Here is a 15,000-nt window from a genome sequence, read left to right on the forward strand (position 1 = left end):
GTTTTTCGCTTCTCGCTTTTTCATTTATGAGAGCATTTCCTTCTTCATAAGAGGAAAAGAGCCAAAGGTTTTTGCTGAAAAATTTCAAGGAGTAGATGAAGAATGCAAATGAGAACGTGCTAATTACCTAAGTCTTGGTAATGAAGTTAAACGAAGCTCAAGAAAAGATAAGAGAGATTATCTGGTTAAAAAGGCAGATAGTGTTATTTAGGAAATGGTAATTTTAGTGGACTATTCTTTAGTGAAATAAGAAAAAGAGGAAAATGTCGGGTAAAAAGAGAGAGGGTTGATAATAACATCAGAGAAAGAGAGATAACATTGAGCAGATTTTTTTTTTTGTGGTCGTGGATATGAAATGTGAGGGGGATAAATAGTTTACCAGAACTTGAAAAAGAGCTTCCTTGATTTAATGTAACAAAAACCCAAAATGAAAGGGACCCAAGAAGAATCTCAGGGAAACATAATTAATGAAAACGAGTATGCACGAAGAGAAGAAATCTGACATAATGGAGAAAGGATTAACAGTTTAATCCGTCAAATATTCAGGATAGTGACATCCACTGCAGGTTCTTCTGAGTTAGTATTGATGGGTAGGCTAAAAAGGAAAGTCAAACAATTGGAGAAGTTGAATAAGATTTGGATATCAAAGACTGGAACTATATTCAAGAAAAAGATTATTATCAATGCACTAGTGCCATTTAAACAATATGAATATGAATCATGTATGATAATGAAACTACACCTAAAAGATTTTATTGATGGGAGAATAAAGAATTGTAGGGTACAGAAGACAGGGTAATGTTAGGAGTGCTATCATAAAGAAAATTATACATGCTCCATGTGTAAATAGGGTAACGATGAAGGTGAGGTGGAGATGGTTTGGACATGTCCCTTCGACAAGCCATGGGAAAAATCATGCGTGAAAATGTCAGCCTGGCTCCTGTGGGCACTGGGAGTGTCGGAAGACATAGATCTTCTTGGTCGAGAACTGTGAGAAGGGAGGCTATGAGCGAGTGGAAATTTGATAAACCAAAGGATGGGCATGACGGGCAGAATATTACATACTTTTCCCGTCATAAGACGTTGGAGGCTTTGACTATATACATACATACATACATACATTCATACATATATATATATATATATATAAATATATATATATATATATATATATATATATATAATATATATATATATATATATATATAAGTCATATCACATTACCTTGATTCATATACATACATCGAGTTACAAATGTCCTTTAATATCTAATTCACTCTACTCGGAATTAATATATTTTTATATATGCTTAACCGAAGGGGAATGTTATTAGGCGATAATAGAATTGTCGGCGCCCGCCGCGAACCCAGGACACCATACAAATCCAGGGACGTCAGTGAAGCTATTTACCCACTCCACCCCACTGACGTCCTGGATTTGGATGGTGTCCTGGGTTCGCGCCCGGGCGCCGACAATTCTATATCGTCTAATAAAATTCCCCTTCGGTTAAGCATATATGAAAATATATTAATTCCGAGGTAGAGTGAATTAGATATTAAAGGACATTTGTAGCTCGATGTATATATATATATATATATATATAATATATATATATATATATATATATATATATATATAGGGCGTGTGCGTAAACACACACACACACACATATATATATATATATATATATATATATATATAGATATATATATATATATATATATATATATATATATATATATATATATATATATATATATATATGTCTGTGTGTATGTGTGTGTGTGTAGAGCTAGGATTTATAATATATATATATATATATATATATATATATATATATATATATATATATATATATATATAGCTAGGATTTACTTCATAGTTAACCAGTAATTTACAGTTCGCTCCGGTGTCAACGAATCTTTAAGCAACTGTTTGAATGTACCCGAAGGTCATCTGCCTTATCTGTTACCTTAATTTGAATGATATAGCAACTCAATGTAAGATGTCTGATGCTGGTGCGTTGTGCAATTTTTCATTCCTTTTAGTCATGGTTCCATTAAATCTGCCAGGAGGTGACAAATAGATAAGTAGTCTGACAGATAGGTAACTAGATGGTGGATTATTTTTGAAGGTTACCCTTCTCTTGTAGCAGTTAAGCAAATTCCAGAGGGCAGTAATACACTTCAATGACGCCACATATCCCATCCCTTTCATGTTCGTCTGTGTAATGAACTCTGAGTCTTCAGGCAACTCCTCCTCCTCCCTCTCATGCTCTCTCTCTTCTCGTCTCGTGATCCTCATTCGTCTCAATCTCCGTCTCTTCATCATCCTCTCTCTCTCTCTATGTTTTGATTTTGCGTGTCAGAACTTTGGGTGAAAAGCACTAGTTGCCTTCGTTGTCTCATTTACAGAGTCTCTCTCCCTTGTGTCATCTCTGTCGTCTTAGGCCTAGTTAATCAAATGCTGGTTTTTGAGAAAGTTCCAGCAGTTGCGACATTGAGGAAAAACTCCCTTAGAAAACATTTCTGTAGCAGAAAAAACTGCATACACTTTGTAACTTTTTCGTTCCGTGTGTATGACTCGGCCAAATTCTCCACCAGATTCCATGAAAATATTAATAGGAGAGCATTATTTTAAAAAGATATTTCCTTTGAGTGTCATTAGATCGGAAATAAGTAACAAACCGTTTGGGAATTATTTTAATATGAAGGATGTATTTATACAGTTTGAAACGATTCTAACATTACAGAAATGTTTACGATAATTGCCTTTGTTGTGTCGATCCCAATATAATTGCGAACGTTGGACCATTAGTGGTTCAAGGCCATGTAAGGTAGATGCTTTGTATGGAAGGTTCTGTTTCCTTTTGTATTCACTTATTTGATTGAAGCTAACGACCCATAACTATTGTCAAGATAAAACTGGCCTCCTTTTGACTATTCACATTACTATAGACAAAATAGTCAATAGTCTGATGATAATCACATTAGAAAAAAATAGTGGTCTTATCAGTGATTCATTTACTCACAAACACACACACACACATATAGCCCCATATATATACGCACATGCTCACACTCACGTACGCACACACACACACACACACACACACACACACACATATATATATATATATATATATATATATATATATATATATATATATATATATGTAATTAAACGTAAATTACTCTCTGTCATAATGAAATCCAAGTTTTTATTTTCATTTTAACTCTGATCCGCTGATAAAAACAAAGCTTACCATATAAATCTAACCAACAAAATATCGCTGGTCGTTCGGTAACCTAATTCTAATTTTAATGAATTTTCTTTATATCTATCAGTGCACCTGCGAGTGTTTTATACGCAAATTAGCAGCATCATTTTGTCAGCCGACAGAAACGTAGTAAGAATCGCTAATTTATTCTTCAAAGAATGTAGCTTCTAAGTGCTCCTTCTCACCACCACCTCCCCCCTACCCCAACCTCAAAATTTTAAACAGGTGGTCTGTTTCCATTTGAATTAACTATGTTCACTTAGCCGGGAACACAGGATGGCCATTACATTACGTTTTGGTTATGAGCGAACATTATTAACTTTGTCTTTCCACACTTCCCTGACATTTTGTGAGCGAAAAGTTAACAGCTGACGTAAGTGTGATGATTGCAGTCACAAAAACCCATTTTACATACTGTAGCATCCATTTTTGTTTCGCATAGACTTTCAAATCTCATGGATATTAAGATTTCCTCCTCTCGAATATTGTTCGACTTCGTCAACTCTGGGGTCCTACCTACATTGGTCCTACCTAGGGCTTACTCTCTTCCTTCCCAAGGCAGCACCCTGATTATAATCAACCAGCATGCAAGTAATCTCCGGTTTTCGCTACACGACCGTACCAAGGCAAAATACTTTGATATGTCATGTGATTTACTCTACAGATTTTGCTACATCTTCACGACGTCTTGTTCGTTTCTCATCTGTTAAACATTCCCTATTCTAAATGTTTTTCGAATCAAGGTCGTATCAATGCTTCATCTTCCAGATACGTTGTATGACTTCAGTAAATAAGGAGCTCAGTAATACCTTTTTGGATTCTACCTTTGTTTCATAATTTCTGCAGCAGACCTTCCAGTGCTTCCATTGCTTCAATTATTTTAAGGTTAACTCTTTTCTATTTCACTAACTCCCAAATATCTATATCATTTATCCATTGCCATTCTTTACCATGCCTTCTTAGGTTCATCGTTATCTCTTCTTAATAAAAAAAATTAAACTTCATAAACTAACTCTTATTAATGTCATCTTTCACAATTTTTATCCTACAAGCCAATTTCATATTATTGCACTACCAATCTTAGGAACTACTCATTGCTCTCATCAGTCAACACATCATCTGCAAACACCAACCATTTTTTAAGCTATTTATGACTTATCCTGCGCTAACAACTTGTTCCTGTATCGTTTACGCTTCAGATCTTTTCATTACTCCACAAGGAGATAATATTCACTTGCCTGACACTTACTTTTGCGCCAAAAGGCGTTCGCTCTTCTTTAATACGTTTTTCATTTAACTTGTTTCTAACACAAAACTCATGGAACTTTGTTTCATTGCTTTTCCGCAAGTGTAGTTATATTCTTTTTATATATTCGTATACGTAACATATAATTCTTTACACACAAACAACACAAATGTCATTCTACATTGTCCCACTAACATTTTCAACCATCTGCCTCCTTTTTTAGAATCAAAGGCCAAGCCTTCCTTCCTTACGACTTCTAGGTTTATTGAGCAGTTAAACCTTTTACACTCACCTTTAGCATTTTCCTTTAAATTAAGGGTTCATCAATCCTCTCGTACATTATTAGGGACCCTTTCCTTTGGTAAGCTGGCCCTAAACACCCTCGGAAGCCCCCCTCCATAAACTCTTACCCCCATAAGGCACTACCTCATTAGTATTCCCATCAACTCCAGGTGCCTCTCCGTTCTTTAATTTTATACAGAATTCTTCGTATCCTCAAGGGGTACCTGCACAACCATTCTAAGATGCCACTTCAACTTTCACACCTTTCAATTAAATTTGTTTTCTATCCCCCACATTTTAAACACTTTAAAATACTCCATCAACAAATAACCATTTTTTCCTTAAAGCGTTTCTGTATTTCCAACTCTTGTTACCAGATCCATTTACTTATTAACCATCTTCTCGGTCTTTTTAGTCATTGAGAACTTTTTCTCCCTGGAAGACATTGCACATTGCTCTTATTCTGTCTAGACATTTTAGCTTTTTACTTTGTCTCTCACTTTATTCTAAATATTCCTCTTCTGCCTTCAGTGTTCCATTACGTTTTCCCACGTCTTTTATCTGAATACTTGTCTTTATTGAACCTCTCATTCAAATTTCCACTTTCCATCCTTACACGTTTGCATGTACGCCCTTTTATTGAAAAAATCACCCATTCCTCCTTTCTTTTTCAGTCCTCTTTAGTTTATTTCAGTGCTTTCAAGACTCGCTTCCTTCCCATACCTCAATCTTAATCTTATACTGGTTATCTTTGAAGTTTAGGGACAAGGAAGTAAACTGTAGCCGGACTTTGTAGGGATCACCACACCGACCAGGATATATTCGCCTCTGGGGAGATGGGTGTTTTCTTAGGTCTTACATTTCCCTTCTTATCTGACCAGCTTCCCAGATTGACAGTGGACTAATCCATCGTTATATGATTTACCATTCTCAGCAAGTAGTGGATCTCCAAGTACCCTGTTTCTTGCTAGGGTTGGATCAAAGGCTTTCAGTTTAATGAATGAATCGTCTCTTCCTTCTCGAGAGCTTCTCGATTGTACGCCGCCATCTCTCTCTCGACTTTCCTCTCCGGCTTCCTCTTCGCCTGATACAACGTTAGCCTTTCCGATCTGTCCTTTAAACCAATCACTTTTAGCCTACAGAGTATTATTTGTCTCTCTTCTTGAATTCTTAACTTTTGTTCTTCACAAGAGGGTTGAGCTTCTTTAGAAATCTTTATTCACACTGAGCGAGCTTAGACTATGTGGGCATCACGAACACACACACACACACACACACATACACACACACACACACATATATATATATATATAATATATATATATATATATATATATGTGTGTGTGTGTGTGTGTGTGTGTATATATATATATATATATATATATATATATATAATATATATATATATATATATATATATTTGTGCTTGTGTAAATGAGGAGGGATATGGGCGAGGTCAGACTGGTGGAAGAAGATGCAAGGAACAGAGATAGATGGAGAACGTTGACTGGAGCGACCGACCCTACAAAACTGTGGGACTGATAAGATCGAAAGAAGAAAAAGTGAGACCGACAATGACCTCGTAATGTCACTATTTCGTCTCATTTTATGGATAAGCTCGTTGGTGTAAAACCCTGAATCCAGTGAAAGTACACATCAAGAAACTCTTTGTCCCGTAGTGGGATTCGACCCCAAGCCCAATGTGTTAGGGCGGATTGGCCTGGACTCCTTTGGTATAAAGAAGGACATAAGTTTATTTCGGTCAATAGATGGACGAATCTTTCAAATTCAATAATATTTTCATAGAGATGAAATATATCAGTCATCTAAGACAGTTTTCGAATTTTGACAGATAATGAATGCAAGAGCTGACACAGACTCATGTATTCTTATTCTATCTCCATTTGAATTCAAGCTTTTTGGTAGTGATATGTGAATCCTCCAAAAAGCTTTTCGGAAATCGTGAAGTTGAGAGGTCAGATTGGGTTTACATGTACGTATACATCTAGGTTACGTACATACATACATACATACATAAATATTTGTCATATTATCTAAATTTGCTGCTTCTTTTAATAATGTCAATTGTTTTCTTGCAAGATCAAGGAGTATAAAAGCAGCCGAGAGTACAATTATCAAGATAGAAAAATTTCTCTCATATTTTTCAAAATATTAGAAAACATAAGCCATTGAAATATTCGGAACGTTAGATATTTATTTTCCATCTGGCCTGTGGCCTTTGAATGACTTTCATGTCATAATCACATCATTATTGTTCGGAAATTCAATTTTCATTTAATTTCCCGCCAGATGGTCAAGCGGTTCTTTTTTTTTTTTCCTTGTACGTGTTTTTTTTATATTTAATTATTAGAAAAGCTCCCCTCATCGATTTTGTAAATTGAAACTACTTACACATCTTTTGTTGTTTCCTGATTCATGCTGACAGCGAGAATAACAACGTTTGGTTTACTGTCGTGTGAAAATTTTTGAGACCTTATCTTCCCCAAACTTTTTTTGTTATTTACTTATTTATTTATTTATTTATTTATGTGTTATTTTCTTACCTATGAGCAGGTGCGCAGATCAGATAACCTTAAGCGATGATATACATGATACCGTTTTTTTTAATATCTCACGATGACTTTATCAAACCTTTCTTGCGTTTTGAACAGGCGTGACGAATAGATCCCTCATGCAGACACCGAGATCGGAAACGTTTTGCTTAGTGTCATATAACTTTCTCTGACGTTTCTTCCATTTTGAAGAAGCGACAGAAACGCTGGAAACGTTTAACACAGTATCTCCTGACTTCCTAAAAAGTATTTTCTCGAACAGCTGCGTAGAGTATATGACTCAAGTCGACAGGGACTCTGCGACATTGTGCTTAGTGTCATGTAACTTCTTTAGATGTTTATTCTCTTCTGAGTAGGTGTGTAGAGTAAATGATTTATGCCAACAGAGTATACGAATGACTCATGACGACAGAGATGCCAGTCACGTTTTGCAGAATGTCATTTGACGTTCCCCGACGTACATTCTGTTGAAGAAGTGTACAGAGTGAATGACTCAAATGTGTCTCTTCTCTCTCCGATCAGGTGTGTAGACTAGACAACATGGAAGAGATCGTGATTGTGGTGCCGTCAGCCCTGAGACAAAACGTTCATTATATTCAAATATACATCATGTGGATGTACCTGTTTGTAATGTACTTGGTACCTTTCCTTAGCCTCATGGTCTTCAATTCCTTCATCTATAGAGAGGTAAGTGTGAACTCGAGCTTTCGTCAAATTAATAACCAGTAAAAGCGAGTTGTTAAAAAAAAGTTAATTTTTTTTTATTTTAAGGGAACGGGACAATTCTTGGACTGAAAATGCATCAGCTATTTATAGCGTCAACTGAACATGCCTGACCTTCAGATTGGAGGAAGCAGTCTTAAATTTTTAGTTATAATAAATTCATCAAAGCATCATTTACACATCCCCCTAACTTGGTGTGCACGAAAATATTGATTACTGCTGTCATAGTCACTCGTATCATAAATCGTGGTTTTGTTGTCTTAATTACATTGCCATTTCTGTTGCAATTACTTTTATAATCATCATTATCATTATTATTATTTAGGAAGCAGACCCCCTCTCAAGCATACTTTATTAAAAGTAATGGCTACTTCAGCAGTGTTACGCTTGTAGAGATTCTTCTCTATTTTTCTAATAGTGGCTTCTCGGTGCTACTTAAACAGGCTAGTAGAGCTCCTATGGAGGTCATTATCAAATACAGGGTCAAGATTGGTGTATATATTTCAATTTTACAGATAAACTATGATATCATAGTTATCAAAGACTTTGATGCCTGCGATATCAGTTTATCTGTAAAATTGAAATAAATACACCGATCTTGACCCTGTATTTGATAATGACCTCAATAGGAGTTCTACTAGCCTGTTTAAGTTGCACCGAAAAAGCAGCTATTCGCAAAATAGAGAAGAATCTCTACAAGAGTAACGCTGTTGAAGTAGCCATTACTCCTAATAAAATATTATTACTATTATTATTATTGTTATTATTTCGGATGTTACAATTGATTTTCTGTCATTATCTAAACTTTAACTCTTAATGACTATGTTATTCATTAAAGATTTATTTGATAAATTTTATCAGTTACTCGAAGCATACTTCTCATATCGTTATACCTTTGGAACAAGTAATGCAGTGACATTATATAGTTATACTCTTAAGGTATCGATATATTATGTATGTATATATATATTATATATATTAATATATATATATATATATCTATATATATATATACATACTATTATTATTATTATTTCGGATGTTAACAATTGATTTTCTGGCATTATCTAAACTTTAACTCTTATGACTATGTCATTCCTTAAAAGATTTTATTTGTTAAATTTGTTTTATCAGTTACTCGAAGCATACTTCCCATATCGTTATACCTTTGGAACAAGTAATGCAGTGACATTATATAGTTATACTCTTTAGGTATGCGATATATATGTAATATATATATATATAGTATATATATATATATATATATAGTATCATATATATATACATATCATATTATTATTATTTCGGATGTTTACAATTGATTTTCTGGCATTATCTAAACTTTAACTCTTAATGACTATGTCATTCCTTAAAGATTTATTTGTTAAATTTTTTTATCAGTTATCTCGAAGCATAACTTCTTCATATCGTTATAACCTTTGGAACAAATAATGCACAGTGACATTGTATAGTTATACTCTTAAGATATCGATATATATATGTATATATATATATATAATATATATATATATATATATATATATATATATTATATATCGATATATATATATATATATATATATATATATATATATATATATATATATATATATATATATATATATATACACATTTCGATATATATATATATATACTATTACTATATATATATATATATATATATATAATATATATATATATATATATATATATATATATATCACACACATATATATATATATATATATATATATATATATATATATATCGATATCTTAAGAGTATAACTATACAATGTCACTGTGCATTATTTGTTCCAAAGGTATAACGATATGAGAAGTACTACTGATAAAATATAACAAATAAATCTTTAAGAATGACATAGTCATTAAAGTTAAAGTTTAGATAATGCCAGAAAATCAGAATTGTAACATCCGAAAAAATAAATAATAATAATAATAATAATAATAATAATAATAAACTTTATTCTTTATTGCAAAAGTAATGGCTACTTCTAGCAAGCGTTTACGCTTGTCAGAGATTCTTTATTTTAGTATAGATATCGATATAGTAGATGTATATTAGTATTCATTATATCGATATAACTATTATAATATATATATTATTATATATAATATTAATTAATATATATACATATATATATCGGATATCTTAAGAGTAATAAACTATACAATGTCACTGTGAGTATTTGTTCAAAGGTCCTAACGATTAGGGAAATTTAGTTCCAAATGTTTGCTTTCGAGTAAACTGATAAAATTAACAATAAAGGGACTTTAAGGAATGACATCGTCCATTAAGAGTATAAACTTTAGATAAAATTTGCCAGAACAGAAAATCAAATTCTTTTAACAAATCCGAAATAATCAATAAATATGTATATATATATATATATATATATATATATATATATATATATTAATATATAATACATATATTAATCGATACCTTAAAGTATAACTAATTAATGTTTCACTGCATTAATTGTTCCAAAGGTAAATACACGATAATTGTGGAAGAATGCTTCGAGTAAACCTGAAATAAATTTAACAAAAAATCTTTAAGGAATGAATCGTCATTAAGAGTTAACGTTTAGATTAATGGCAGAAAATTCAATGTAACATCCGAAATAATTAATAATACGATGATATATATCATATTATATATATATATACGATATATATATATATATATACATATATATCGATACTTAAGAGTATAACTATATAATGTCACTGCATTACTTGTTCCAAAGGTATAACGATATGAGAAGTATGCTTCGAGTAACTGATAAAATTTAACAAATAAATCTTTAATGAATGACATAGTCATTAAGAGTTAAAGTTTAGAGATACATTTGTGTTTGTGTTCTGGTGTGTAATGTTCTGACGTTCTGAACTCTTAAAACTGGATAATTTTCTGGTAGTTTGTATGAGTAAAAGGGGTCGTTAATGCAATAAGGTACTGAGGTTTTTGTTCTATTACACGAAAGTTAGTTTCGGTCCATAAGAGAGCTATTTATGCTTGTAAACGGTCGCACGCTCTTTATATAGATAAATATATATACAAACATACATTTCGAAACGAAAAGCATTTAGAATTTCCTCATTGCAACTGGAAATTAAATGAGGGGATTGTCTCAGCACAACCTTGAACCGAATCAGGGCGGGAAATGTTCCAAGATACACTGCACAAAGAATGTTTCTCTTTCAGCCAATCTGGAAACGTTTCCAGTTAATACACACATGCATTGGGCTGTATAACTTCCAGGAGACCAAACAGATGTAAGCACACAAATAATCCAACTTATAAAAGTCACTTTTTAAATAACGCAGTATAACGGCTTCAGACGACGACGATAAAAGTTTGCATAATAATTCTAAAGAAATTGTAATAACCAAAATTTTGAGTTGGTGTTGAGGTGTTTGTACCCTCATCTCGAGATAGAAGGAAGCGAACCAAAGGTTAAAATAAGAAAGCCAGATCGTGAAGTGAGATGTCTCCAGAAAAAAAAGATTCTCAACTTCATCAAACAACAAAAAGAAAGAAAGAACAAAAATCGTTGACCATCTCATGGTTAGGTTTTGCAGTCCTGAGGACGCGGTAGACTCTCACTCTTTCTGAGATGACAAAGATAATTTGGAATGACATTTATCGGGATATTTGAAAAGTAATATCAATAGAAATATTCGTATTTGATGACGGGATTCAAGGGTGAAAATGATTTCATCAATACGACGTAGGTTCACTTTGAAATGCTATGCCTTTTAAATCAGCCTTATTTTCGTTATTTAGTGCTCTAAATTGATCTCATTCACGCATGCACTGACAGCGAAATGAGGCAAAAAACGCAATAATTACTCTTTGATAAATGCTTTGTAGAACGACAGACGTTTTGAGAAATTAAAGTCCTTTGTGCTAGAGCAATACTCAATACTCTTTTTAAATCGGAAATTCATTACATATTACTTACAAAAAATATGTTTTTCCCTGTTGCTTAACGGTAAAGAAAGATAAATCATTAAATACTGTGCAGTGTTGACGTAACTTGACTACTTCAGCCAATCACTGCTCATCAACAAATAGCTATTTCTATTCGTCTTTGATGTAAGACTGTTCAGCTTTCCGCTGTACATTTTATGAAGCAAGACACAAGCTTGTATCAGAAAAGGCCACCTTTTGTTATATACTGGCGAAAACAAATTGGACCCCATTTTTAACAGTTTGCGCCGAGGCCTTTATAATACTTTGGGGGTTTCACTTACTTGGAACTCGTTACGGGTCTTGGCCAACAAGAGAAACGCATCCAGATAATCCTTTCCCAGTGCGTTTGTCTGGAAACCATATTTGGATTCCGTTGGGCCCAAACCGAAGCCATAAATCACTGGGGTTCATAATTTGAAAGATTCGTGTTTAGCTTCTGAAAAAATTCCATAGCTTTGCTTTTATTTTTCCAGGCTCTTATAATGTCGTAGTGAACTGTAATACCACGATTTTAGATCTTTCAGTTTCTTTTGAATTCTTTCTTGCCTTCATCGCTTCCGAATTTCTATATCACTGTTTAAAACTACCGATACCAGAGACATTTAGTAATATGTTGAGAAATTATATTGCACTGCTGCTAAGGGCACCACCCCCCCACAAGAAAAGAATAAAAAGGAGGGGGCCACCCCCGTGCCTATAGTATAATAATGATCATTATGAGGGACATTGGCCAAGGCACTCATTTTTCATTTCGTTTCTCCTTACATCCACAATCATCCATCACCATTCTAATTGAAAAGAAAGGGATTATTTCAATCGGCACCCATTTCCCCTTATCTCAGTTTTCCTTTTCAAGGAAAGGAAAAATGTGGGGGAGGGATTGTCATAGAGGAAGTAACAAGACTGGTTTCCAATTACTACATCCTCTTGTTCAGGAAAGGAAATCTCAGAGGGGAATCGTTTACGAGGAGCATTCATCAGTTTCTCTTCTGGCTCTCTGTCTGTCTGTCTGTCTTTTTTGTTTTCCTGTCAGCTTTCTGTCTGTCTGTAGATTTTGTTTTCCTGTCTGCCGGTTTCTGTTGTTTTCATTTCTGTCTGTCGTTTTTGTTTATCTGTCTATATATTTAGCTGTCTGTCATTTTTGTTTTCCTGTCCGTCTGTTGATCTTCTTTCCCGATACTTTGCTTACCAAGTGATTTTGTTATACGTTTTAGATATAAAAATAATATATACGAATAAAGCGGACTAATATTAAACTTTTACTGCTGTCATGCGTTTATGTGAACTTTCTTCTTATTTTTGTATTTATTTACCTGGAGATATGTGTCCATAATATATTGCAAAAGAATTTCCGAAGAGCCACTCAGGCGTTGCCATACATTCACACGAACGTAAGTATCGGAACAGTCATACAAACAGCACCAACAAATCTTTAGAAGATCTATGCAGGATTTACTTCACCGAGTTTAAAATTCCCCGGATTGGTCAGTTAGGAGGACTGTCGCTCTCTCGCATTTTACCTCCGGAGGTTAAAATGGTCGCCCCGCACATGTTTCCATTGATTCTCAAAAACTCCCTTTTAAGAGTTGGATCTTTCCCTCCCTTCGGCGATGGACTCGAACTCTTTCACCCCTTTATTTTTCCTCTTTGCCTCCGAGAGTTTTCATGCTCTCCACGTTTGAGGAAAAGGAAATAAAAGAATAAAAAAAACCGCTTACTTATATTCTCATAGATTTTAGCATCCTTTTCTGTGCTGTGTTAGGATACTGAAAATACGGCGGAATCTATAAGACATCTTTCCAACTTAAATTTTTTCAGAAATATTTCCAAAGAATTTTTAGCAAAAAAAAAAAGAAAGAAAAAAAAACTGCCTTTTGAACTTATTTTAACTTTCACGGGAGCTTTATTTTGTCATATAATAACGCTATTCTATCCAACGAAGGATATTTAATGGGATCTTTAATTTTCACAGATGGTGCCATAATTCCCCAAAATGTTGTCATGAACGATATGAAAATAAGCTGCGGGAAGCTACCGAGGGCGCTATTATCTTGTTTAATGGGCGTCATCTTCAAGATTGTCTGCCTTGGAGATGCTTGATGTACGCGCGTAACTTTGGCCGCTTAAAGTTTGGGTGAGAACGAGAGAGGATGAGATTGTAAAATGAAAACAGAGAGAGAGAGAGAGAGAGAGAGAGAGAGAGAGAGAGAGAGAGAGAGAGAGGGAGTTATAATAATAAATAATAAATGAAGAAGAAGAGAATATCTATATATATATATATATATATATATATATATATATATATATATATATATGTGTGTGTGTGTAGTGTGTGTGTGTGTGTGTGTGTGTGTGTGTGTGTATATGGGAGAGAGAGAGAGAGAGAGAGAGAGAGAGAGATGAGTACATGGAGAGTTAATGAAAAAAATAATAAGATAACAATAACTGAGAAAAAAGACTAAGACGGAGAAGAAATAAATGAAGAGTTCATGAGTAAATCAAAGAGGAGAGTGAAGTGAGATTAGCGTCGACAAAATTCTGAACAAAGGAATGTTCAAATATTCAAACCGACTATTGTCCATCATCGTGTAGACTTTGTAGCGTTACAAGTGCACAAACCAGGTCTGGAGAAAAACTGTAATTAGGATATTCATGTGGAGAAAGAGGGCTAATAGGAGCCTGTTTATTTATTAAAGGGCGGCGAAGTGGCTCATCTCTTTCCACGTGAATTATTTACAAGTTCCACCCTACTGTTCACGTGTCTTATATTTTCTTTCTGTAAAACTCTCTTGCTGGATGTTCTGGCCCTAAAGCTTTGCAAGGAACTACCCTTAATCATAATGTCATTATTATACCTAGAATTATATAAAAATGTTTGAAATGTCAGCCTTAAA

At 33.8% G+C, this 15,000-nt stretch overlaps 1 protein-coding gene across 2 annotated transcripts in view; it reads left to right on the plus strand.

Annotated features, from left to right (window-relative positions):
- LOC135220901 (FMRFamide receptor-like) overlaps positions 1-15,000 on the plus strand; it is a 115,509-nt gene that overhangs the window by 86,803 nt on the left and 13,706 nt on the right. Inside the window, exon 4 of one of the 2 annotated variants that reach the window (XM_064258524.1) lies at positions 7,904-8,068. The exons of the other annotated variant lie outside the window; for it this stretch is intronic. Coding sequence (XP_064114594.1) covers positions 7,904-8,068 — 165 coding nt within the window. The remainder of the gene's footprint in view (positions 1-7,903; positions 8,069-15,000) is intronic. 2 annotated transcript variants of the gene reach the window in all.

This window comes from Macrobrachium nipponense, chromosome 2 (genome assembly GCF_015104395.2).
Source record: "Macrobrachium nipponense isolate FS-2020 chromosome 2, ASM1510439v2, whole genome shotgun sequence".
NCBI classification, from domain to species: domain Eukaryota; kingdom Metazoa; phylum Arthropoda; class Malacostraca; order Decapoda; family Palaemonidae; genus Macrobrachium; species Macrobrachium nipponense.